This window comes from Cygnus atratus, chromosome 4 (genome assembly GCF_013377495.2).
Source record: "Cygnus atratus isolate AKBS03 ecotype Queensland, Australia chromosome 4, CAtr_DNAZoo_HiC_assembly, whole genome shotgun sequence".
NCBI classification, from domain to species: domain Eukaryota; kingdom Metazoa; phylum Chordata; class Aves; order Anseriformes; family Anatidae; genus Cygnus; species Cygnus atratus.
In genome coordinates this window covers 36606975-36634550 of record NC_066365.1, presented here as the reverse complement: position 1 = coordinate 36634550, position 27576 = coordinate 36606975, and the positions used below count along the sequence as shown (strand labels likewise).

General features: G+C 37.2%; 1 protein-coding gene and 1 long non-coding RNA gene across 11 annotated transcripts in view; one reads left to right on the top strand and one right to left on the bottom strand.

The window, feature by feature from the left end:
- The window catches only part of IL15 (interleukin 15), a 60058-nt gene that overhangs the window by 25319 nt on the left and 7163 nt on the right, over positions 1-27576 (top strand). For 4 of the 10 annotated variants that reach the window (XM_050710647.1, XM_050710646.1, XM_035546611.2 and 1 more), the window contains exon 2: positions 7311-7437. In XM_050710647.1, coding sequence (XP_050566604.1) covers positions 7375-7437 — 63 coding nt within the window. In that variant the 5' untranslated portion in view covers positions 7311-7374. Of the gene's footprint in view, positions 1-6086; positions 6216-7310; positions 7438-21938; positions 21962-24649; positions 24933-25062; positions 25171-25237; positions 25329-27576 lie in introns of those variants that run through there. The other 6 variants (XM_035546603.2, XM_035546636.2, XM_035546588.2 and 3 more) reach the window with 6 other exon arrangements.
- LOC118248064 (uncharacterized) lies at positions 17577-19593 on the bottom strand. Its single transcript, XR_004778657.1, has 3 exons — positions 19392-19593; positions 18726-18840; positions 17577-17713 (listed from the first exon to the last, which is right to left on the bottom strand). It is a non-coding gene; the product is annotated as an uncharacterized LOC118248064 (long non-coding RNA).

The following is a 27576-nucleotide window of genomic DNA, read 5'->3' as shown; positions in this document are numbered from 1 at the left end:
CGGTGCCAAACAATGAACCTTAGCTGCTTGCATCCATTCTCGAAGGTTCCTCAGTACTGAAGGTTCTTCTGCTCTTACTGGGTCAGTGCTGTTCCCAAGACTGGTCCTACAATACCATGCTTAGAATGAATCTGAAGGAAGAAATATTGCAGAAAGACATAATCTCATCTAAGCTGTCTGAATAGTTTCACTGTAAGCAGAGATCCCACCTACACAGGGCTGAGGGCTTTTAGATAATATTCTGCATATCTCTGTGAGAGGTCTGGGCTGAGAATTGTTCCACATCCTGTAGCTGATCAGTGCTATAGGTCTTGTTGTTCCCCATCCATCAGGGTTCATGTACAGATGGGGCTAGTTTTTTATACTGTGATGACAGCACAAAGAATTCAGGCACCTCAGCAACAATACAAGATTTCTGTCTTCCATTCATAAATTAACGTACCAGTGTAAAATCAAGACACTGATTCTTTTTTTATTGAAGAAATTAGCAAAGAGCAACAAAAATATTTGGAAGCCAGTTATTTGCCAGCAGGAGATGTACTATATAATTAACTGTTGTTCTTGCTGATAGGTTATTATCAGCAGGTAACAAGCATTGTTACAAACCATCTTACAGTATTTCATGATATAACGGATGAGGTATGTCTATAATGGTAGCAAAGGGCAATCACTCAGACACTGTTTCTACTATAGCTGCTATAAATTAAAAACTATAGTTTAATAGCTTAACAATTAACTCTAGTGCTAATGCTCAAAAACTACCAGAAAAAGTCTATTTCCTGCCCACTGATGAACTGTTTTTAAAAGCCTGCTTTATAAAAATACCTGTAGACTAGAAGGTTTGACCCTACGACAGTTAAAAATCTTACATCAAAGTTGCACAATTAATCCACTGATGACTAGAAATTATCATATATTTAAGGTGCCACTTTTAAATAAAAATACAAGTGAAACAAATTTGCTGGCTGTAATTTATTTTTGAGTAGAGGGATATTATGAATAGCTTAGCCAAAAATGGCTCCCACTGCACCTTTCCCTGGCTGCAGTCTCTGCTGGAAGTCTGAGAATGTCAAGTGCTTAGTAATTTTCTTCTCTACAGTTTTAAAAACAGATCTGGATGGTGTGGAGAAATTTGTTGTCTATGCTGAGACAAGGACTTGAACTCATTGGTAATTTCAGGTTATCATTTCCCACAAATCCTGTATGCGCAGATACAAAATATGACAATGCTGTTTTTGAGGTAATGGTCTTGCAAACAACTCATTCAGTAGAAGGCCCATTTTATGTAAAGGAATAAACAACACTGACAGGATTTCACTCCACATATTTTAAATGCCATATTAACAGTTAATATGCTGTTAACTATTAATAACATACTACCAATTCTGTATGCAACATGATGAAAAATCTCAGTGGCCTTCCTTGATACTGCTAGTTAAGAATTATAGCACCTATACCAGTGGTGCCTACTTGTACCTCTGGCAAGTGACAAAGTGTCATTGTTTTCATAGAAGGAGAAGTAGGAACCTTACCTGCCCTTCCAGGACTAGGGAGAGGTATTGCAGGAAAATGGAAATCTATGCTCCTGACATCTGAAAGTTGCAGCTGGTTATTGCCACCAACCTGCATGTAAGAAAAAAAATGTATCAGCAGAAGAACACTTTCAAAAATAACTGTATCTGTCTGTATAAGCCCTATATCTCTCTCCTGAAGAGATTCTCTCTCCTGAATCTCACACGGCACATATGACACAGCTGAGTTATAAGAAGCAGACTGTGTGAGTTTATGAAAGGCCGATCCTGCCAAGCTAACCTGATCTCTTTCTATGTATGACAAAATGACCTGCTTAGTAAATGAGGAAAAGGTTATGGATGTTGTTTACCTGGAGTTTAGTAAGGCAGTTGATACTGTTTCTCACAGTATTCTGGAGAAACTGGCTGCTCATAGCTTGGAGAGGTATACAGTTTGCTGGGTGAAGAACTGTTTGGATGTCTGGGCTTAAAGAGTTGTCATGAATGGAGTTCAATCCAGTTGGTGGCTGGTCACCAGTGGCATTTCTCAGGGCTTAGTCTTAGGAACAGTTTTGTTTAATGTTTTTATCTGTGACCTGAATGAGGGTATTGAGTGCACCCTCAGTAAGTCTGCAGACGATACCATGTTAGGAGGGACGGCCGATCTGCTCGAGGGTAGAAGGCTTTGCAGAGGGATCTGGATATGTTAGATCGATGGGCAGAGTCCAGTTGCCTGATATTCAACAAGACTAAATGCCGGGTGCTGCACTTGGGTGCTGGTCAACAACTAGCTCAACACGAGCCAACAGTGTGCCCAGGTGGCCAAGAAGGCCAATGGCATCCCAGTCTGCATCAGAAATAGTGTGTCTGGCAGGACTGGAGATGTGATTGTCCACTTGTAAGCAGCACTGGTGAGACTGCACTTTGAGTACCGTGTTCAGTTTTGGGCCCCTCACTACAAGAAGGACATTGAGTTGCTCAAGCATGTGCAGAGAAGAACAATAAAGCTGGTGAAGGACTAGAAAACAAGATTATGAGGAGCGACTGAGGGAACTATGTTTGTTTAGTCTGGAGAAGAAGAAGCTGAGGGGAGATCTCATCGCTCTTTACAACTTCCTGAAAGGAGGTTGAAGATTGCAGGGTGTCTGTCCGTTTTCTCAGGTGACACGTGATAGAACACAAGGAAATGGTCTCAAGTTGTGCCAGGGCAGGTTTAGACTGGACAGTAGGAATAATTTCTTCACGGAGAGGATGGTCAAGCATTGAAACAGGTTGCAGTGGGAAGTGGTGGAGTCTCCTTCCCTGGAGGTATTTGAGATGCGTGGACATAGCACTAAGGGACGTGGTTCAGTGATGGGACTCAGTAGGCCAGGCTGATGGTTGGACTTGATAATCTTGAAGGTCTTTTCTAACCTAGATGATTCTATCATTCCATGAATGATGTATTCCCAGCTTGAATGTCATACTAGGCTGCATCAAACTTGATTTATTTTTTTTTGATGGACAACTGCATGCCTATTATAACAGAGTGCTTGTAATATTCTTTTTAAGAACACAGGAATGGGAGTCACAGTAATCTTTTGCAGGCTCATCTATTGTAGCCTGTGGTGGAAAACAGAAAGCATGGTTTGTCTCCGTGCTTGAGTGTACTTTGGTAATGCTGTAGTTGCTAGATGGAGTTTCCCTTTATGCTGCTTCTTGGCAGGGTAAATAGATCAAACAGTGTTTCATGCTCCTGAGGCTAGATGAGTTCTGATACTACAGCTACCGTAATTAACTGCACTCAGGGCTGCTACATGCAGCATAGATCACCAACGTGCAGCAAAGGGGATGAGATGGAAGGCAACACTGGGAGCCATCTGGGATTGCACTGCTCCCTGTCCTCAGTCAGCCTGGGGATTCCAGGAGTTGAGCTGGCCCTGCAATGACCAACACCAAACACTGGTGATGGCAAAAATCAAATGGATTGGGGTTTACATGCTGCCTGGGTGCTTACAGCTTTCTTTTTCTTGTTTTATTTATTTTTAATTCTTTTAAAATGATTTTTAAAAAGTGTAAAGCCTAAGTCCCACTGTATCTTATAATACAGTAATTAATTGCATGGGAACAGAAAAATGTAATTGTACCCTGACTATAATATATATATATAATGAGAAAAATCAGATATTCTTCTTTCGTATGCCTCCATGTCTGATTTACTGCACATTCCTTGCAATGTGCTGTAAATGCAGAATAATTAATTTTAGCCTTTTTTTGCTCACCCTTTATGGCACTCAGCAGCACAGTATCAAGTGGCTTTTTGAATGTGAATTAGTTCATTTTCTCAAAAACCCCAAAGTAAGAGTTTTATTTTATAAATGGGAAAACAAAATAGATGAACCTAAAGATTTAGGGTCTGGTATGTGATATCTGGAGTTGATTTTTTTAAGAGATTGTTTAGCATGCCCTAGGATTCTCTATGTTTATATACAGCCCCAAGTGTGTTCTGTTGTAGCTGTGATAATTCAATGTTTTTTTGAATTAAGTTCTGTGGATGGCACTCATTTCTTCAAACTGTAGCCATCTGCACTGGAAAAAAACTCCATCTGAGCTAGCTGACTATAAGGACTAGAAATATATGCCTGGGGAGCATGAGGCATCTCATCCTAAGGCCAGATACACAAAGCAACTTAAAATCAAGATTTTGTATAGGAAGGAACTCAGAAAATTGTTGGCACTTGTGAAAAATCTGGGTTAAAAAACTTGCCCAAATCACATGGAGATGGAGAGATGAAGTCAGGGACAGGACTCAGTTCTTTGGGGCTACATTCAACTGCTCTTGTCATCAAACCCATGCTTTTCTTCCTGTAATCTGACTCCTTTTGTACACATCTTTTTTCAAATGAAGACATTGATACAGTCTCTTTCAGGTGCTTGGTCTGTTCAGTAAACAGAATCCAATCTTTTCAGAAATCCTGTGAGGGAAAACAGAAATTGTTACGTCATAGTGCAATTAAAGATTTAATACCTTTTTTAAGTTATGAACTCATGGGAAGGCGAAGAGCAAAAGATTCGGTTTCAATTTCTGGAGAACAATATACTTTGGAGTTCATAAATCCTCCCACTTCATTTACAATGTGAGTAAGGACTCCTTCCTTTCACCTCCACCCTGTCTTAATTCTTATCTGTGCCTCCATTCAGTTATGTTACTCAAACTCCAGTGTTGCGTTACATGCAGCATCAATGATTTTTGTTCCTTTACCACATTGTTCCTGCAGGAAGCCTTTTTGTATACCAAAATTTCTGCTTGCCTCTCTGAAGCTCTGAGATAGAGTACATTGATTGTAAAAAGACTGCTGGAGACCAAATACTCAGTGCCAACAAATCTCTTCTGTAATTACATAAACTAAGCCACTCATGACTTGGCCAACTTTGTGCAGATTTTCTAAGCTGCCAAACTTGAACACATTACTAAAAAGCACAGCTTTAATTAAATCGTTATAAACATTTTCTTGAATATCAGAGAAAAAATGCACATTTCTGCTCATTTGTTTTTGGAAGTGACTGAATTACTCTTGATGGGACTTAAAAGAAAATCACTAGCCTGAAGAAGTAGTTCAGCATAGGAAATTCCAGCTTTAACAATTTTGGCTTGATCAAAGAAAAAAACAACTGAAACAGTCTTACTGTTTGATACCCAGTTGCAGAAGGCCCTGACAAAACTGTAGGCAACAGCCCCTTTACACATACAGAAATATTTTAATTCAAGGCCTAATCTCGTATATTGTGCATTGGAAGAGGCATCTGCGGGTCATCTCTTCCAACCTCCCACCTAAAGCAGGGCTAACTTCAACATTAGAGCAGGTTGCTCCAAGGATACCTCAGAGCTTCCACAACTTCTCTAAGCAGCTTCCTTCACTGTGTAACTGCCCTCACTGTGATTTTTTTCCTCATATCCAGTCAGATTTCCTTTGCTGTGTATAAGGGGAAACTGTAGCTGTTTCCTTCAGTTCTTTCACTGTGCACCTCTGGGAACAGTTTAAGTCTATCTTCTCTATAATCTCTATTTATGTAGTGGAAAAAACAAACAAACAAACAATTAGATCCTTTCTTTCCCTTCTCTTCTCCACAATGCACAAACCCAAGTCCCTCAGGCTGTGTGTTCAACCCCCAAACCATTTTAGTGTCTGGGTTTTCAGTTTGTCAATCTCTCTTGTACAGAAGGGCCAAAGTTGCACCCAGAACTCCAGACACACAGCCTTTCTCATGTGGAGCACCACTCCAGAAACATCATGTTTGTGCCTTTCATCTTGACTTTCCATTAGATGCTGGGTAGTTTAAGTATCTTAACAGGATCAGATCTGCAACTGGGAGACATCTTCCTTTGTTTAAAGACAGCTTCATCCAATTCCCTGATCAGGCATCTTGTAGCAGGTACTCACCATCATGTCTGCATGTTGAGTTCCTTCTCTTGTCAGGTCTCACCCTCCTTGTACATCACAGCTCCTTGTCCTTGATCCATTCCTATGCACAGCATACTGTAAGCCCTTTGCTCTTCTCTGTTCATCTTTCCTTACGAGCCTATATCCAGTCATTGCAGCACTCTGGTGATGTGAGCTGTTCCACTACATCTCCTTCATGCCAGCAAGGCCATCATCCTGTGGCTGCGTGTGGATGTCCAGTTCCTCCTGGTTCTTTCCCAAGGCTGCATGCAGAAGTGTACAGGTACTTCAGGTGATCTCTTGACTGCCCTGTTTACACAAGTGGAGTTTAAGAGCCTTCCTCATCACTCTGTCCCATAAATTCCCGGTCTGGAAAAGCTTAAATCAAATTTAAATCTCAGGAACTAAGTTCAATTACGAGACAAATGAGCATAAAATCAGATTTTGTTATTTCACAGGCTATTTGTACAATATGGAAAACAGTACTAAAAGAGTAGCTTTGGAGACATTTTCTTGCAGATTATGTTGGGACTGCTTTTATCAAAAATACGAATACTAATGTCCAGATAAATTGTACTTTCAAAGTATCTTCATCCTTTTCTGCTGTATGCCTGTGAATTCAAAATCCATTGTCTGAACAACAGAAATTACTCGTTTCTCTAACACCAAAACCTGCAAGACTTGAAAGTGAATCTAGAAAAAAGAAAGTTCTAAAGAGAAGGAAAATGTTCTAGAAAATTTTGTTTTGTCTGTAAAAAAGGTAATAAAAAGGCAAATGAGCTAATTCACTGCCATGATACCTACTACAAAAACACTGTTTAAAAGAAGGTGCATAGTGGATTGCTGCTGACCTGCTCTTGTTTCCATATGGTTTGCTTCATTTATTCTCTTACAATTCACCATATAAAATAAGGAGAATGAAAGTAAAATTGCATAGCTAGGCTGTATTGTATCTACATAAAAGGCAACAATTAAAAGCAATTGTCATGCTGTACTGAAGTAACCAGGGGAGCTCTTCCAGCCTTTTATAAAACATAGAATTATAGCAATGTTAATGGCTTTAACACTAGCTAATTTGGCTATAACTCCTGTTCTGATTGTCATCAGAAGTTAGAAAAAATTATCTTTTGATATCCCCCTCCTTAATATTGCAGCATTCAAAGATGTCAGTGTAAGATGGGTCCCTAGTATGTAGAGAAAAATAACTCTTTTTGAAAAGACACGTCTTGTGTTTTTCATTCATTTCAAAGATTTAAAGGGGACTTGAAAAAGTTGCGAAATTTCAGCAGCTTCCTGGTTTCAATGCTCTTAACAGACAGTCTGAGAGCCACTCAAACCTTTACTGCAACATTAAATATGCTTATTTTTCCACCTCAAGGTCCCACGATGTACTTGCCTGATTCAGATTCTGTGCTATTCTGAGTAATGTCCCAGGAGGCAAGATGCTGGAGATGGCATGGCCAACACAGAAATCTGCTGGAATGTGGAGCAGGCTGGAGAGTCAAGTAGGTGCCGTTTAAAAAACATGACATTTTATGAACTCTCAGCAAAGCTTTTAGTGTTATTTTTATAGCCCTACAAGAAAAACAGGTAATTCAGAAAATTTAAAGCTTGGAAACATTTCCATGATTTTAGATGAGGCCACTAGAACACTATAACTTTCTGTTGTGCTTTTTCCATTCCCTGTTGTCTACTTGTACCAGAATTAACTAGTAAATAGCCTTAAGTCTAATTTTTTTTTAGATTTGTGGGATGTTTTTCTTTCTTTCTTCCCCCCTATTTTATTCCTTGCAGAGCAAGTTCTAGCAGACCTTCTCTCTTGCCTGGACTTAATGATTGTGTCTGTAGCTGACCTTCTACAACATGTGACGCCATAACCACTGACCCTCAAGCATGTTCAGTATGGGAGGAAAATCCTGTCAAGAGTCCAGGCTTTGTAGTGCTCTTCAGAATTTCTCAAAACACTTTCTGGATGATTCTGTGTCAGTTGTGTTTCCAGTATGCAACGTGGCCAGATGACCATAGTATCAGGAGATAATAGCATCTTTCTCCCGTAGGCTGAATTTAGGTGTACTCTGAGCTAGAATACTGCATTGACCTGCTTGTCATGAGGCCTTTCAAAATTATACGTTGTTATAGTGCTTCCATTTCTGTATCTCCTTATTTTTGGTCTGCGCTTCTACCATCTCCTCAACATATTCCACCTCTCCATGCCAGACTATAACTCCCTGCATCTTTGCCTACATTTTCAGTCTCTTGCCCATGATCTCATACAAAAATGCAGCTCCTAGCGCTTCTCAGATGTTGCTGAAGATACTATACGATAATGATGGAGCAGGTCACGTGCCAGTCATTAGCAGGTGCAAGTTACTGCATGTTAGCTTTTCTACAATGATTGCCTGTGGCACATGTGAGTCAAATTAAGGTTATTTACTGTTCTAGGCCTGTAAACAACTTCAAATGCATTACAAGCAAATAATTCCTTATTGATGCAGATAATTTCAAATACAAATACACACAGTGTTATTTTGACAATAGTATTTTCCCTCCTGCTCTTCGAGAATATAAAAAATTATACTGGGTCTGGCTGGGATGGAGTTAGCTTTCCCCACAGCAGCCCATACAGTGCTGTGCTCTGCACTTGTAGCTAGAACAACTTTGATATTGCACCAATGTTTTGGCTATTACTGAACAGTGCTGGCACAGCATCGAGGCTGGCTCTCCATGCTGCATGCCAAAAGCCAGTAGGCTGGGTGTGGGCAAGAGGTGTGGAGGGGAAACAGCCAGGACTGCTGACCTAAACTGACCAGAGGGATATTCCATACCATCTGACATCACACTCAACTACAACGGTCGTGGAAGGGGAAGGAGAAAGGGGGGGGGGGGGGCCTCTCATTAGGAAAGTGTTGGTCTTCCTGAGCCATCACTACACATACTGAGGCCCTGCTTCCCAAGACGTGGCTGAACATCACTTGCTGATGGCAAACAAAGAATAATTGTTTTCTCTGGTTGCTTTTGCAGGAGCTATTTTTTCTTGCATGAGCTTTAATTAAAAAGCTCTTTATCTCAACCCGCAAGCTTTCCTGGTTTTCAGTGTATTTTCTTCCCCTGTCCTTCTGTGGAGGGAGAGTGAGAGAGCAGTGTGGTAGAGCTTAGCTGCCTGTTTTCCATAGGTTAGTGCCTGGTGTACCTTGACAATATGCACACAGAGTTGGAATCCACATGAAGGTCTTTCAATTAAATAATTAATTATATAACTCTGCAGAGGCAGGTGCTTGACAATCTCTCACAAAGCAAGCACTCCTCTGACTTGAATCACCATTATTTATAGACAGCAGACTTGTGAAACTATCTCTCTGGCTACTTTTGGTTGTCTGTCTTAGCTGGCCTAACTTATTTTTACTGAGTTTGCACATTCAGAGGACCAGCATGGGAGTGTGGGGGGAGAAGACACCAAATTCTGCATTTGCATATATTAGCGTTTTGGTGTGTGTGCTTTTTAAATATGCTAATGACCCTTAATGAGCAAAAGGTTACCATAGGTCAGTCTGGAATTTTCCTTCAGCTGTTTTTCTCCTTGTTGTCTTTTAGCTTTCGTCCCTTATCTCCCTTGCTTCTGCTAGCTCAAGGCTACCAGTTTCCCTGTTTTCTTCAAGGTTTCCTTGTTTTCTTCAGCCTAAGACTACATGCCCATTGGTTGTTAAACCACCACAAAAGCCATTACTCATGTAGCAAGATATGGAAATAGGATTGCAAGATTATCTCAGCAATCACACTTATTTTGCCCTTTGGACATCATAATGTTGCCTCCGTTGTAACTTACCAATTTCATCTCTGATCCTTCATGATAACTTCAGAGGCCTCCTGTCTTCTCGAAGTGATTTTGTTTGCTTCCAAAGCCAGCGAACGTTTTAAAATATAATTATACCACTGCCCTCTTTTAAAGATATGTTTGTTCGTTCCTATAACATTTATGTTGTTACTTTATCATCTCTTGAGTTAATCATTTTATGCTATTATTCATATTTATACACAGTGAGTGATGTAGCTATGTAGGTAAAAACAAAATACCAGCACCTTTCCCAATAGTGTGCTATCTAAAAACAGATGTAACATTTTGCATTAATATTTACATTGTGCCTGTTAAAATTGAAAGACAATATGTGTATGAGTTGAAAACAGTTAAATCATAGTAGAATAATCTACTATGAGGAAAAAAGTTGAGTGGATTACACCCACTAAGGATATATTATTGTGTACTCTGTAATAGTTTAAGGATTTTTTTTGCTTTAGATTTTGAGATGATTAAGATTTGAACTGGATGATGCTTTTGTAGTTAATCTATCTTCTCACTTAAAATACTCTTAGAAGCTACTACACAAAATCTAATGAAAAGTATTCTGATGATGTTAGAAGTTTCAAAACAGTTTTCAATGAACAGTTCAGAGAGTTATTAGTCATTAGTTATCAGTTATAAGAACAAGCAGGTCATTACAACGTTACCAGAAATTTAGGAACCAAGGTCTGTTTTCCAGAAATCAGGCCAACTTTCCATTACCAAAATGGCTTTGAATAAACGAATCTCTGTCTGTTGGCTAGTTTGCTGAGTTACCTCTATATGCTAGAAGAAAAGATACCATAAAGTTAGTATTGAGTAGCTGATCTTTGGGAACTTTACAGAGAAGCAGGCAAAAAAGATATTTACCTACAGGCTCACAATTAATTACTTACCCTGAGTGTACTAAAGGGTGCTTCTGCATACAAATGAACTAGCTTCGGTCTGTGGCTGGCCAGTAGGCTGTATGATACTGTTAAATATTGTTGAAGAAAGTGGTTGTTGTTGAGCAGATTTCTGACAAAGACTTTAGTCCTAAAATTAATTGTTAATATAAACAGTTAAATTAATGTAAAAATGAGAACAAAGTAAATAAAGTACATTTCATCCAGTGTTTTGTTCCACTGATTCTAACTAGTAGCTCTAGTGGAAACAGAATTTTCCAATCTCTTAAAAGTTTCTACAATAGTTTACCATATAATTTGAAACTATGACTTGATATTAAATTAAGCATTAGCTGATTCATTATTTCTACTGTAACGTTCTCTGGTTAAATTTGAAAGCTCAAAGCCCGTGATTAGAGGATTCCTTCCCTCACTTTCACTGGGGGACTTCAGGAAAATTTCATGTTTTCATTTTCTACACCACTCAGAGAAAAGGAAGTTGTATAGGCATTTCCCTAAAATGTTATTATCAGGTATACTTGAAGAGTTACACGTGCATTTACTTTATCTTCATGTTTATTTTTGCACTGTAATTATACTAAAAATTCAGTGAAAAAGATCACTGAAATTCCACCAGTATATACAATACATTCACTCACTTACAAAAACAAAATACACCAGTCCCAATTTGTTAATTTTTCTTTTATCTGAAATAATGCCTGTTCCTTATTCATCTGAGTCTATTTGTCTACTGAAGGAATAGAACTCAGTGCACACAACTCTTGACTTCTCCTGGTCAGGAAACACACTTCAGTGAAAGACATCAAAATATGATTGAGAGTGCAGACTTTTCAGTTTCTACTATTGTCTCCTGTCTCCCTTTGACTCCCTTTCTATCATTAGTACATTGAGCACCATCCTTTTTCTTTTTAAACACAATCAACTTTATGTCTGTAACTGAAAAATTCTTATTTTTTTTAGCTAATTCATGCTCATATTTGAATGAAGTTTCATATGTACTATTTTGTTATATATTTGTAATCATCTAGCTAGTTGTAAACTAAATTTATTCTACTGTACTGTAAGACTACCAAAGCTGGTTAGGAGATGAAAGCCTTCAGAAAAGCTCCCAGCATATTCTCTCCCCTTATTTTCCCCCCAGCGTTATTTGTAAGACAAACATCAACCATGTAATTCTTTAGTGTAAGAGCTAAAATTTATAAATGTTCAAAAAAGAAAGAAACTAGAGGTAAGCATGGAAATTAGCCTGCAACTTAAATGGGCATTTCTATGACCTACTACATGTTTTTAATGATACAGTCTTGGGAAGTGACATAGGCTCTAACAGTGCAGGGGAGTATTGCTCTGTTTCCTTTCTGAAGGAGCTGTCTCTTGGAAACATGCCTCTAAGTTGTAGCTTTCCTCCAGTGTTAGGGTAGGCTACAGGCTTTCCTTATTTTATTATGTGCTCCAGGATCCTCAGTCCTTCACAATTCAGCAGCCTAAGCCTCAATCAGGTCTTTTTTTTTTTTTTTTCTTTTTTTCTCTGCAAAGGTGAATTAAGATGCACTCTCTCTCCAAGCTATCCAGGTCATGGAAGGAAGAAAGGTGATAACCATGGAACAGACATTCCAAACCTGATGAAAACACAACTTTCATCACTGTTGCGAAGGAGAAATGGACATTATACTATTATTTTCTGTTTCCTAGCTCCTGAGTGAGGATAACAAACAAACTCCCTTCCTGTGAGGAACATTTTCAATTTCAGAACAGGAAAGTCTCTATAAAAAAATTAATATTCCTTTTCTTACTTGCCTTTTCTTATTTATTTGAAAGAAGAAAGGAGCCTCTATGAAAAAAGGGATATGCATAGGACACAGACAGTACTGAGAAACACAGGAATATGTAGAAACAGTGTCTGGAATAACTGCAGAAATGGATGGTCCTGTGGGAGAATATTCTGATAAAAACTCCAGCCTAGAAAAGCCCTACAGTCTAAAATTAATGGTACATACTGAGAACTGCTGTGCATGGCTCTCCACTCAGGCCACAAGATGATGAGTCACTGGCAGCCCCACCTCTTTTCCTGCTACTTGCCTTTCTGCACATATGTCAAGGACAGCAGGTAGAGCTACTATCTTTATAAGTAACATAGACTAACTAAAAAACATGGCTTCAGTACTTGCAGGCAGACCCACTATGTTGGCATTGTTGCATTTGATGAAGTTTGAAATATGTATTCTTACAGGCTGATCTTCATGGTGCAAGGTTTGCATTGTGGGAAGAATAATCCATCTTGTCAGGATACTGGATCTTAGGGGCAGGGGTGTGGGATATAGCAGATTCTTGAGCCTTGGAGAACAATGCAGATGGACTGTGAGACCTGATGGTGTATGCAGACAGAAATCCCAATGTCCTAATATAGATTGATGATCCTGTACAAATCCATCTATCACCACAAGCATTGTAAATTTTTTTTAAGTGAAGATTTCAGCACCTGCTTAACTGCAGTAAGTAATTACACAACTACAGCCTTGGTGTTCAATCTGTCAGCAGCAAAATGGCTACCTAGGGATTAATAGTAAACTATGCCCTTGAGTTGGAGCTATCTCCTTGGTATACTGCTTTAATTTCTAGATTGTCTCTGAGCAGATTTTTATTATAATGAGCTCCATTTCCTTGCCACGTAGTCATTTCATTATAATATCACTACGCAGCACAGCCTTGTGAATCACAGATCTTTCCCGGTGTTCACTGGTAGTTTCCTGAGCCAAGAAATAATGCTCTCCTGAATGAAGTTGCTCCAGGAAAAGTTCATTCACAGCTCTTTAGTTGGAGGAAAGAGAAGAAAATGCCAGCATGGTAACTTACTTGCAAACCAAAGAAGCCTCAAGTGGAAGTGTATCAGAACTTAATTTATTTTGAAGAAAACAAAGCTTCCTCCCTAAATACAATCCAAGAAGTTTCCCTTCAGTCCCAGAGAGGTGATTCTTGAATTCTTTTTGAAGTGAAAATGGGATTTTCTTGGATCAACTTCAATCTCAAAAAGCCTAATGGTTTCTAATAGATAACCTGCAATGAGTGAGAGGGGAAAAATAAAAAAAGACCATTCGGTATCATTTGCATGTACTGATTTAAAGAGAAACAGCTATGGAAATGCAGTTATTTGAAAAGAATTATGTTATTTATACAAAAAATTAAATACATCTCTATATAAAAAGACATTGTCCCTGCAGGTATCAACAGCTCTCTTGGCTATGCTATCAGACAATTTTCAACTAAACTCATAAAGCACAGGTTGCTTTGAAAGTAATTGTTTCTACTGCAACATAATACTACGCACCAGACTGTTAACGTCTCATGATACTCTTTGCAAAAGTAGAATTGGTAGCTTTAATGCCTTGACTAAATCCTAAATGCCTTGACTAAATTTATATGGTCAAGTAATTTCTCTCTCTCTTAAATCCCAAGTATGTGCTTCTTCTTGTCTCCTTCTCACACCTTCAAGCAAAATTTTCTGCAGACAGAAACCTTTATTTATACGCTTTGTACACTTCTGTGACCCTCAGTCTGAAATTTTGCTTATTTAACCAGTTGTTAGTATTCCCCACAAACAGCTGACCACATAAAAATCAGGAGATAACTCCCATGACTTTGGATTTCCTCCAGAAGCTATGTGGGTAACTACATGATCTTAATTTTCTGTATTTTTTTTTTAATAATATGTCCAGACAAATGCAATATTATTTAATTGACTAAAGCTTTGAGCCTGCCATTGTGCTCATTTCATTTCCTACAAAGAAATGTTTCTCACCACATACCGTTCCACATCATTAGAGACTTACCCCATTTTTCTGCTCTCTTGCTTCTATTCAGAATGCTGAAGTGCTGTGCAATAATTAGGCTGATCTTAGACTTTTGCAGCATATTTCACTGGATTTAATGTTTCCAAGATACATCTCTCTGTGATATTACAGAGGTCTGATTTTGATGTCCCCTGTAACGAATACTGTGAATTTCATTTTGCAATATGATACTAACGTAAGGAAGAAATGACCAAGTAATACATGAAAATTAGGATCCCGAATCATATTAATCATCTACAGTCTTCTCATCTCATCAGCTGTTGACTTGCAGATAAATTTGTCAATTTAATTTGAGAGGTATGCACTAACATTTTGAGGTTCTTATTTTTTCCTGTAAAGAAGCAGTCTTTATTCACTTTATGGCTGAATAAGCCTTTCACTTCACTTAATATCATTACACTGTTAATTAGAAATCATCTGTGCTTTCACCTTCTGAGCTACCATTCTTATTTCAGACATGAAGATCTGGGATGCATGTTTTTTTATTCCACTGTAGATATCCCATGACTCTTTTTCTCAGCTTTCAATGTCCCCTCCAAAAAATTAAGTTTCCCAAAAATGCAGATGATATTTAAAAAAGAAAAATTCCATACACCCAAAATAGTCTCCCCTTTTCTTCTAAAAATGAGTTCCACACAGAGGCGCACACAGTTTGTTTCAACTGAGCTATTATCTGACAGTAATTACACTGATACTCAAGTAAATAATTAGCATATAAAATTACCAAAATTGATTCCTATTATTCATTTGACTTTAAAAATGACAAAAATCAGACAGAGCTGGCTGTGCATGAGTGAAATTTTGTTAGTGAAAATTTAATGACAGTTTGGAAATGACTCAATAAGTATCCACTAGCTTAGTTTATCTAGAGGAGGATAATCAGTTAATCAGTTTTTGATGTAAAGTAAAATAAACAAACACAGCTCTGGGAAAACTGCTGAAGATTCCTGGTATTTTGTTTCAATCACTTTGAAGTCCTGTGCCTGCCTTTTCTCACTCATGTTTAGCTCCTGCAGACCCATGGAGGACAAGTAAAAGCAGGTCGGAAAGCTAGAGAAATGTACATCTGATACATCACATAAGAGATGGTTACAAGGGATGGACTTTGTGTCATCTGTGTCACCCCCCCCCCCCCCCCCAATCCCAAAATATTCAACCCCCTTAATATCCTACTGAAATTTTGATAGTATGCTGCTACCAAATCAGGCTGCTGAAGACAATTTACCCAGACCCAAAACATAGCTAGCAAACAGCTAAATAGATCTCATAGTTCTGTAAATTCTATAGAGTTTTAGATTAGTAAAGGGATACATTAAGCTATTCTACTTTGTTTGGTACATGAATCAAAGCGCTTAGATCTCTCTGCTACATTATATAGTTAAAATGTTCTTTTGTGCTGTATTAACCCTTTTGAAAAATACAAGACTGTATATATACAACAGTTAACAACGTAACATGGAAAGAGTCCATTTCAGAGTGAAAGACACGTACCTTCATGAAGACTGTGTAGATACCTTTGAGATTAAAAAGATTTTAGTGAGTCAGTTCAGCATTCATTTTCTGCAGAAGTTGAAACACAAGCTTATCACAGTATACTACAATAAAACTTGAAGAAAATACAATGAAAATATGAAATTTGGCCTGATTCTGGGAGAAATCTTCACTAACAACTTTATCTCAGGAACACCCTCATCCTTCCAGAAAAGCTGGAATTTTTCGATGTAAAGTTTTTCAAGATGTGATGAAGCATTTGGGGTCTAGCGCTCCTGAATGATGAGAGAGACGGGGGAAGTCTTTGCCCTCACACTCCTGTTCAATGAGGGGGACTGGCTTATTCCTCTCACCAGAAACATAGTGTATGTATATATGTGATGTACATGCTGGGGCTGACAAAGATGGGAGCTTTGTTCTGATCGGTTCTCTCTAGCTGACCAGAACACAAAGCGAAGCTATTCTTTCTAATATACACATTTAACTTTAGCTTTGTGAAACCAGTTTTCAGCTGTTGGATACCTGAAGATATGTACTCCAGACAGCTTTACTCATTTTTCTACTCTCTTTCTTCTATTATTCCATACTCAAATACACTTGACTTGTGTATTGTGTTCAAGAAACCCTATGCTACTAACATTTATTATCTTGGCTAGGGGTTGTCAAACAGTACCTGAACATATTATAAATGTATGGTGATACAATAGGAAGGTCTAGAGCATATTTACTACTAATACACATATTCTCCAACCGTCTATGTGACATTTTTTGCAAGGGAATCTTTGTAAAACTTTTCCAATGTTCTACTTTTAAAACAATTCCTTCTTTTCTCTCTCTCTTTCTTAAGGACAAACCCCCACTCATCTTCTGCCCTTGTGTAACTGAAAATGACTCTCAGATTTGTGACATTTTATGGATGCCTGTAGATTATTTTGCTTAATTTAAATGACACAAATATTTCAGGTCTTATTTTAAAATGTGTGTGATTTCAAGACAATTGGGTCATCATAAGGGCAAAGTAGTTTTCTAGTAGGTTTCATACAGGTAAAAATGAATGACTTAACTATAATGCAAATTTATGTGCTGTGCATATATGACAACTTTAACAAAAACACAATAATCACTACATTGAATGCAAACTAATGTATAAACGTTGAGAAAGCTAACTCAAGCTCTGTATTACACTTAGTCAAAGTGACTTTTCAACAATAACATGACTCATTGAGATGGAGGGCTAGTAGATATCTTCTGCGCTTTCTAGGATCTGAAGGCTTTTGCCAGTACCTATCCTAACAGCTCAGTGCTCGTATCTAAGGTATGCTGGCATCCAAGAACTGGGACAGAATAATTTATCTCAAAGAAATGTAAGTCACATTTTGTCCTGAATTACATATCAGTGAGTGAAAAAAACACCGATTTAAATCAAGGACCTTTATTTTATTTCAGTTTATATCTCAGTTATTTTCTTAAGAAAAGGTAATTTTTTCTAGTTCACATTACCACTAAAAAAAAAAAAAACACAAAAATTCAAGTGACAGAAACCCTAACATTAAACATACGTTTTCATATTTCTAAGCAGGAAAATATATAATGTACTTATAGACTCAGATTCTTAACTGATAGTCTAGGAGATTGTGAATGATGATTATTTTTGCTTGCCGGTTTTTGTTTTGTATTTTGCTTACAATTCTTGTCAGTCTCCATTCTGAAGGAAAGAGAATGGAATAACATGCTTTAAGAGTATTTGAATCTTGTTTTACATGACTTAAATGAGTACCTAAAATACTTCTGATACAGATGAAAAAAGTATAACTCTCAAAGTAGTGGGTTACTCTTTTTGCTCAATATTCCTCAGATTTTCTGCAAGACATGGAAGCACCTTTTGAAAAATCAGTTTAGGCATCCGAGTAGGATAAACACCTCACTCTTACTGAAATCAATAGGATAAATTAATATTTATCATCCCTTCAACTGACTGCAAGCTTGGGTCTATGGGATGTGACTTTGCTCTGCTCTATGAAGAATTCTGTATGTACTTGGTGTCAAAAACAATCTTGAAAGTATGGTACATTTTCCCATGTATTTAGAGTTGTTAAATTATAGCCCTTCCAGTCATTTTTTACTCATAGTTTGCAATTAAGAGAGACGAAACTTTGCTTCTCTTTTCCAAATAGGTTGCTCAATTTTGAAATACCTATTTCAAATGATGAAAATGTTCTAACAGTGCCTGGTGAACTGAAGCAAAAATAAACTAGAGCAAAACCACAAAGAAATGAAATACTTCTTTTTGGGAAGAGGGTAACTAGCAGCATTTGTTCCATTTTAATGGCTGAAAATAATACGTACATTTACTCAAAGTACTGACATTGTAACTTTTAGAAAGCTCAATCTGGCCTAAAAAAAGGAAAGATCTGTTCCCTTAGGTTATACGTGTTTCTAAAAAAGCAGTCCTCTTCAGAAAATTACATTATGAAGAGGACTCAATAATGTAACATTATGCATTTTTAAATTACTTACCATCTCCTATTATGTTTAGGACTTAATACTGTAAGTCAAAAGTTGAAATATAAGCTGAAAAAATGCTTAGGTATAAGGAACTGATAGTTCCTTAGCTGATAATTGAAATTCAAAAAATCCATTACAAAGCAAATACTTATCTATACTGATTAACTACAGGGAAGAAACAGTAGAGATGTTATAAACATGAAAATACTCACCTCAGATCTGACAAGCTTTATATGCATTCTCCTTTGCTGAAGACAGAAGAATTTATCAGGGAGGTAGCAGTGTGCTCTTGGCATTCACAACTGGCTGTAGTTGAAGACAGCAAGTCTAGAGAGACTTTTAGTCAGAGCCAACTTCGCTTTTCCTAAATTCTGTGTGCTTCTCTAAATCATTTCAAGAGCATGTATCTAATTTTTAACCTCTAAGGACTATAATCCTTTCTGATCTACACATTACAACCTACCAATAAGTTACATACTGCCTGGAGACCAGCAGGGGTTAAAGAAAAGTCATTATGTTGGCTGTGAAATACCCCTTAGAACAGGATTTTCTGCAGCCCATTGGGTGTACAGAAGCTGTATAAGAAACTTTAATATAAACCCAGATCCATGTTTTCACAAGATGACTCCTGCATGCCTCAGAACAGGTTCTGATGCAAAACTGTTATTGACTGCCTATACAGGTTTACAACAACGATCGATAAGGTCAGACAGACTATCTGAGATGGTACACAGCAAGGGTAGAGTGGAAGGAACGGACAGTGTGCTTTAGAAAAATCTAAAGGAGGAGCGGGGCAAGAGGCCGAGGCCCAGCCATGGGAGGCAGCACCCAGCCCCTGCAGCCCCTCCAGAATCACCCCCAAGTCCCCTGGGCCTTACCGTGAGCTCCCTGCGCTGCCTGGCCTCCAGCCTCGTCGGGGGCCCGCTCCCAAGGCAAAGCCCCGGTCCCCAGCGCAGCAGGAGCACCTTGGGCACAAGTCCCACGCTGGGCTGCGTGCCTGGTCCGCACCTCCTCATGCCCCACACGGAGAAACCTAGCAAGGCCCACTGAAATGGTGCTAGGCATGTTCTTGCACAAGTGTCAAAAACTTGTGTTTCTTCTTGGAGGAAGAGTCTGTTTCAGTAGTTCAGGTGCTCAACTTCTGGAGAAGAGAATTGGAGGAAAAATCAGTGAGCTCAGTTAGAACTGTGGATGTTCCTGATTTTACAGGAGGGAAGTGTAAAACTTTTCGGTATACATTTCTCACCCATACTCTCTGCTATGCTGATTCTCTAGCTTACAAGTCTTACAGAAGGACAGCAGGAAGCACGGTGGAAGAGACTTTTATGCTATCTTGATCCTTGGAAACAAGTGTCTGCATAGACAACAACTGGTTTTGGTTTGGGAGTTGCTCTAATCTTTGAAAGTGGCAAGAGTGTGCAGATGGGCTAGTTCTGACCTGGGATGGCTGTAACACAGCCACACTTTTTTCTGATTTTGTTCTGGGTCCTTCCAGTGTGTAAAAAAGGCACCCAATGCAATCATTAAAGCTTTAAAAAAATGACAGGAATGCTTAGTTAGACAGAGTTGACTAGCTCCTTGGCTTCTTGAGGTCACACACTGAAATGCCTTTATTATTAGATAGCATAAATTATATAGAATGTAATCACAAGACCTCAGCAAAGGCCTTCAAACATTTACTCAAGGAAGTTTTGGAAGGCAGGTGGCAGCTTAGGATTCATCTGTGAGAATTCACATGAATTTTCCTTACTAGTTTCATTTCTTTTTCAGATGTCCCTTAACTGCAGTAGGTATGATGCCTGTTTTGGCCATAAGACCAGAAGGCGCCATGTTTTTGTGAATGGATATATTACTAGTGACTTCTAAATTTGATTCTAGCTATACCAACTATGTGGACCTTACATAGCATTTGGGTGAATTTCTGCCAAAATTAAACTCAGCTTTTCTTAAAAAGACAAAAATGTAAATTAGTTTGCAATGCTGTTCTTCTATTCAGGACAAATAAATACCTTCTTCTGGGGGCAAGCAAGCAGTCCCGATTGGAGATGCGAAGAAGAGACTATATAAGACAGCAGAACTATGTTGCCTCCAACAAACTAACAAACTGAGTATTTGCTCAGGCAAGCAGTTATTAATATATATATATTTATTTTTTTAAGAAAGACTTTGATTGTGAGGCAGACAAAATACTATATTAGCCCTTGCTTAGAATGACATAGAACTTATTTCTAGCTTTATAATTCAAAAGCGATAGAAAAAACTTGCTTGAAAAGAAGACTATGAGGAAATATTATCTTCAACTTATCCACCTCTTATGCCCTCCCACAAGGTGGATATAGCACACTTATGAGATACCTACAGCTGAAATGGCCATTTATTTCATTGGGAACTGCTGAAGGCAGTTGAAAATCAGATGAAAAGAAAACAAATTATATTTTTTAACTAATGTGAATGTGAAGGTGTGCACTTTAAAATTTGCAAGAAGTATTAATTTTTCTGGTAGACTGCATTATCTGCCAAAATGTTTCTTTTATTTAGAAAGAGTAACCATTAGTCTGTAAATGATATATATGGTTTTTGTTTTAACAGAATTGACAGACTTTTTGCAATATGGTCATAGGTTAAACTTACAACATGTATTTCATCTTAGAGTTTTATTTTGTGTCTTATATGAGTATATCAGAAACATATTATTAATTAGTGTCAACATCTTGCTGTTACTTTTGGCACAACATCTTACTTCATTGATTTAACATAAAAGCAATCCAAGAGTGGAGACGTATAATTTTATCCAAGAGTTTACTCCTTTTCAATAATACTGTTTCACAGAGATATATAATATAAAGGCAACCAATGATTTATTTGTGCTTTGCAGGATTGCCCATTATTTTATATACAACTGATTTTAACATCCCTATGAACTTCTTTGTTCAGTCTTTTTTAAAAACACTTTTGTTTAAATGAACATACTGGCTAGTAGACTCATCTTACCCTGTATGAAAAAAAATTCCATGTTTTCTGGATGAGTGCTGGACAGCACTGTTAAGAGCTATGACTACCATTTCCAAATTTTTAGGAGCTCTGATACAGAAACCAGATTAACAAAATTTAGTATTGCTTCAGCTCTTATTAGCTTGTACACACACATAACATCGTTCATTCCTCTCTATATATTCTGGGCTCGGCTGCCAAGAAATGAAGAAAAACTATCACCCATGCAAATTTAAGAAACCTCAAATAATGACAACTACTCTTTGTGTTGCATCTCCACTGGCAAAGTGGTTCAGTCTGCAATTTCACGGTTTGTTACATTCCACAAAATATATTCAAAATTACATGAAAAGGGGAGGTTCCTGTGGCACATGCTAGAGCTTTTCCAATAATCAACTTTCCTGTATCCTAACACAAGAAACTAAGGATGATTGTTCCTTTGCTGTAAGTCTTTCTGGTATGTTATTTATAAATGATTTAGAGTAATCTAAAGCAGAAATAATTTCCTTTCCAAATTTGTTTGCTTTTCCTATGCAGAAATATGAAACAAATCTATAACAGACATATTTTGTTCTTTCTTTCAATCCTGACACTATCTTGTTTTGCCTACTGATCTGTTTACAATATTCCTTTTGGATGGTTATGTGCTGCTTTCCTCATTTTTTGATAAATTTGTTTTTCCCAGTTTAATGTTTTGTTAAGTTCTCAGCATCTCTGGAAAAGGAAATAACCTCTTCACTGGTTTCAATAGAGCTAAGGCAATTGACACACATTAGGATTTCATTCTGCTCTTTGAAGAATAAAAGCAAAGGAAAACAGTACAATATGTTCAACTACATCCTGCTTGCTTATCTCAGGATCCAGTACTGTCCAGTAATAGTATAATAAGACAGGAACATATAACTTTTTTTTTTTTTTTTTTTTAAAAAAAGGTCTCAAAATACTGCCTCACTTTACAATTTTGAGAATTGCAATTACCATTTTCAATCTTCTTTCTGTTCCAGGTATATTACAGATCCCTATTAGTATATGATATAATTCACAGTCTCTGAGCTAAGCAGTTTGCTTATTTGTCCAGCAGCTACTCCTTTGGTGACTGTTTTATTGCCTCAGGATTTTTAACTTCTCTACATCAGTATGACAGCCTTTAATTTTTTTTACTTTTAAAGTTTTTTTCTTCAGTACTGTTTTTGATTTTAACATCCTACCCTCTAATTCCAAAAAAACCCACCAACTTTATACCTAATTGTATTTTATTTCCATGTTGATTATTTGTTGCCATGGCATAAAAATATAACAAAAAATATTTACAGGGTCTGCCTAGTAACATATATAGATCTGTACATGTTTTGTTAAACAAGCTTCAGCACTCACTAGTTCTGCTGGCTCTTTATTTTGTTGTTGTTTTATGCATGTGCTTTACAATCTCTTGTGATGCTACTGCTTACTTATGCAGGAAAGTATATCCTGAACAAAATATCACTACTTTTTGTATATTGCATCCTAAAGGGGTGGGAAGCGTGGGGGGTGGGGGTGGGGGGAGTGGAGTTGAATGGTCATAGCTAACAACCAGTGCCCTAAAAATCTGTTTTGTGCTGTGCCTTTTACTGACTATGGCATTAGCTCAGTCATTTTGACACTATCAATACTTGGGGCTTCTCAATTTAGTAATCACACTGCTTATCACAGAAACCTAGCATTAATGTCCTATATGCTTGCACCAGGACAACATTAAGTTGATCTTTCATTACTGAGTGATTAGTACCTTAAGACAGACATTCCATGGAGCAATTTAAAAAGAAAGATGTAATAACTTTCTTTTCTGGCTGGATTTTACCAGCTGGCAAAATATGCTCAAGAGAGATCCTGAATTGGTCAGCAAGGAGTAGGTCAAACCCATGGACTAAGTGACATGTTTGGTGTTCTGGTCCCTGAATCATGTAAATGGGCACATGGAACCCCTATTTCAAGCAGAGATATAACTTGAGGAGGCCTGTGGTCATGGCTTAGGCATTGTTCTGAAACGGATTGACAAATTAGTGAAAGCAGACAAGCAAAAAGGAAAGCTCTTAATTTACATTATTCGTACTTAGATTCATCTAGCAATATTTAGCCCTAAATACTAGAGCACTTCTATTGGGTTGCATTGCTGCTGTAACTGTAAGGCTCCTCGTAAAGGTATAAAATCATTCTCTGCACCAAGGACAAACTTCCTCTCAGGCCATTAGCTAAGCATAAGACGCATCTTCATAAGACTATGATATAAGCCCCAGGCCTCAAGCATGTTTTGGAAAAAAAAAAGGTCAAAGGAACATATAACTTATATTTAACTTCTTACATTTCAAATTCTGACGTTAAAGTTATTGCGTAGAATAGCAAAGACTCTGTGACCTTTTGGGAAGGTTTTCAAGCAGGCATTGCAAACTTTACTTTCTGATTTCTTCACCTGGCATAAGTTCCAGTTAGCAAGAGCATATAGGAGAAGGAAATCTTACTGGATGACTGTCAAAAGCAAATGAACAAGTATTCCAGCAAACCAAGAACACATAAATGCATAATTGGTTAAACTTAAAGAGTTTCCTGCCATGCTGATTACTGAGATTACTTCATTTTCCTTTGAAAGTCAGTTTGGACACATTACTCACACTTTAGCAGAATAAACTAGATAGAATATTACTCCATCCATGGAAGAGTAAGAAGCTATGCATTACGAACAAGAAAGCTATAGTTCTTGGGGAAGGAGGGGGAAAAGAGAAGGAATCAAATAACAATAATTTTTAAAGAATGCTCAATTTTAAAACAGGAGCTGAAAAAATGCCTTAGTCTGTCTAATTCTAGGTAAATACAAAATTTCTGAGAAAGCACTTTAGCTTTGTGAAATAAAGACTTGAAGATGTAGCAATCTAAGGAATGTTCTGGCTATCATCCAGACAAGCATTCATGCAAGTGATTCAGTTTACCACTTAGTAATTCCACTGACTTCCTTTCTGGATCAGTAAATACAATCTAGACAAAAAGCCAAAGAGGAAGAGTTGAAGACATCCCTGCAGAACAGCACAGAAGTAGAGACTGACTAAAATAGGCTAAATAGCATGCAAGAAGATGTCTATTGCAGTAGAGAATGAAGATGAGAAATGAGCACAAACAAAACATTGTGTGGCAACAAATAAGACAAAAGCAATACATCGTACACACACAAAAAAAAGAGGCAGTGACATGAAAAACCAAGAAGTTAAGGATGAACAATAATGCAATAGGTTGTCAGCGGAGAGGACAGACTGAGGAAGATGATGTGACTACAGGGGTAAGGAATGCTGAGTCCAGCCAGAAAGCCTAGAAGCAAAGGGGAAAAGGAATGATTAGGAAAAAAACAGCTGTGTGCCAGAGGTCAAGAAGTTATGGATAAATTGAGAGTAGCCAAAAATCAGGTAGGCTAGAATTTGTTGCAATTTTTTTCTCTTTGGGCGTGTGTGTGTGTGTGCGTAAGTAGTGAAACATTCTTCAAACATTCCAGAATTTTTAAAGAACTGGACATAAAATTGTGGCAGGAGAACATATTGTGGAAGGATGAGCCGCCAGCATCATAGGAAAGAAAAAAAGCTGATGAACACTGCTAGGAAGATCATGGAAGTGGAGGGAGCGTCTCTATTGCACAGTATAGCTCTGGTGAGATGACCTTGGATGACAGCTAAGTTCCCACCCAGCTGATTGCTCATTCTCTCCACAGCCAGATGTACAGAGGAGAAAAGTGTAAGGACAGAAGAGAGGAAAACTCACCCCACCCCTGCTTTTACATGACATTTTTTAAAGCGTGAATTTATATGGTATGGAATATCTATTTGGATATGCTGTCCCAGCTGTGTCCTCTCCCAAAATCCTGCCAACCCTAATGTGCTTGCTAGAAGGGAGAGTGGGGTGAGAAACATAGAAACATGATCACATCTCTACAGTACAGCATCATACAAACTACTATGAAGAAAATTAAATCCATCCCAACCAGATCCAATGCAACAGTCTAGCAAAATGGAGTCTGAGAGACAACTGTCTACTTACTTATCAAAGAAGGATCCCACTGAAAAAAAAAGAGCTGTTGTAGACTGAGGATCAGTACTGAAAGCATGTGCACAAATAAAGATGTTTGAGGGCTTGTAGGTTCAGAATATAAATTCTCTAACTAAGAATAAAAATGCATAGTTCTGCCCTACAAAGAACAACCTCTGAGTCCCACAGTTCTATGAATATGATAAAGTGACTCAGCAGGACAATCTTACTTTATAGCAATAAAGTATGGGCATAAGAAATAAAAAATAGTGGACCAGTGTAGATAAAAGCAGTTTGCACAGGAACTAAATTTTCCTAATTATAAATATCATATCTCAAGGAATCACTAAGAAATTTACAAGCAACTCTTAATAAAGAAATTCAGATATGTGGTATGTAAGGAAAGACATAATTTTAACTTTCAGTAAGTTCCTTTGCTTGTAATTTAAATATTGTATAGAGCTACAAATATTTTCTTTTGACTAATGTATAGTTTTTATGACAGACAAAATGGCGGAATCAGCAGCTGATTTTGCCTTGATAAAGAAAAGTTGTCATTTGCTTATATGTTCATTTCTTTAGGAGAGAAAATAGTACTACTGTGGCTTACGTTTTACTCACATTAATGATAAGTACTTCGTTGTAACTTCATGATGGGAAAATGACATATATATATTTTTCCAAACAGATTATTTCTGTGCATTATAATTCTCAATTGCATCTTGAAACAAAATATATTAATGTACAAAGGCTTTAATACTTATTCTGGCATAGCAGGTTATCAGAATGCAAGCCATAGAAACAAAAATAAAAAATGAACTGCTGCTTCTGCTTTTCAAAGTCCAGAGTTCATGCCTGTGTAAAAAAAGGGCAAGAATTAGTGGTGTAATAAAGTTGGTTAATAAGTAAACAGAGTAAGAAATTAAAAATAAACACTAGCATAGGGAAAGTTACAACAATGTATATTCAAGGCAGAAGAATAATTTGTCAAAGCAAGTAAGTGAGCTAACAATTCGTATGTTGTTGAATAGTAGTGGATGAAACATTTAAGAAATTCAGTTAGAATATTGCTCTGAATTGTAGAAATGAATGGATTAGGTGATCTACTGGACCTTAAAAACCTCTTTCTCTATAAACAAACAAAATTCCCTTTAAAGTATGCATCTATTTTACATATATATATATCTTTCAATTAGTAAAAGTTCTCTTCTGAAAACTAAGTTTATATTTCAAAAGAGCAACAATTATTTCATTATGATAATATGATTATCTACTATATTGAAGAAAAATAAAGATCAAGAGATCTACACTAATCATTAGAAACTCAGTTTCCCATTGTCATCATAGTGAGCAAAAGTTATTAAAAAAAAAAGGAAAGAAATGACAAGCTAATGATAACCTTGGCTCATTATTCATTAGACAGTATAATGGATGATTTTCCTTGAACACTTTGTTCTACAGCATAAATTTGACAATGCATTTGGCCTGGAACTCCCACTGAAATTAGCTTTTAAGGCCCGATAATACTAATTATGAAACACAAAGCTAATAAGCAAGTAAATACAAATTATGGAACCATCATAAGTCCTTCACATTTTCATTTATAGCCACCTTATCTATTTTGAGGAAAACTGGCTTGTAAAATAATCAGAATGTTTAACTATTGCAAATTGTCTCTAATACATTTTAAATAATTTTCTTTAAAATGTTCTTAAATATAAAAAATGTTTTCTTCAGCTGTAGCCAAGAAATCCGATTTTATATTTCTTTATAAGTACCTTGAGATTTCTGATAATACTGTTTTTTCAATTTAAAAAAAAACAAAAACAAAAACAAAACAAACAAACAAACAAAAAACAGGATATATTTTAAGGACTGTCAAATCAAATCAAAACAAATAGCATGCAGATAAAAAAAAATAAAAAGGTTTTGTTTTGTTATATTTACAGGAACCATGACAAACATCACATCAAACAATACTAACTGCAGAAAGGTTGCATCTTTTCTGTCATACTGTAACAAAATCACTTA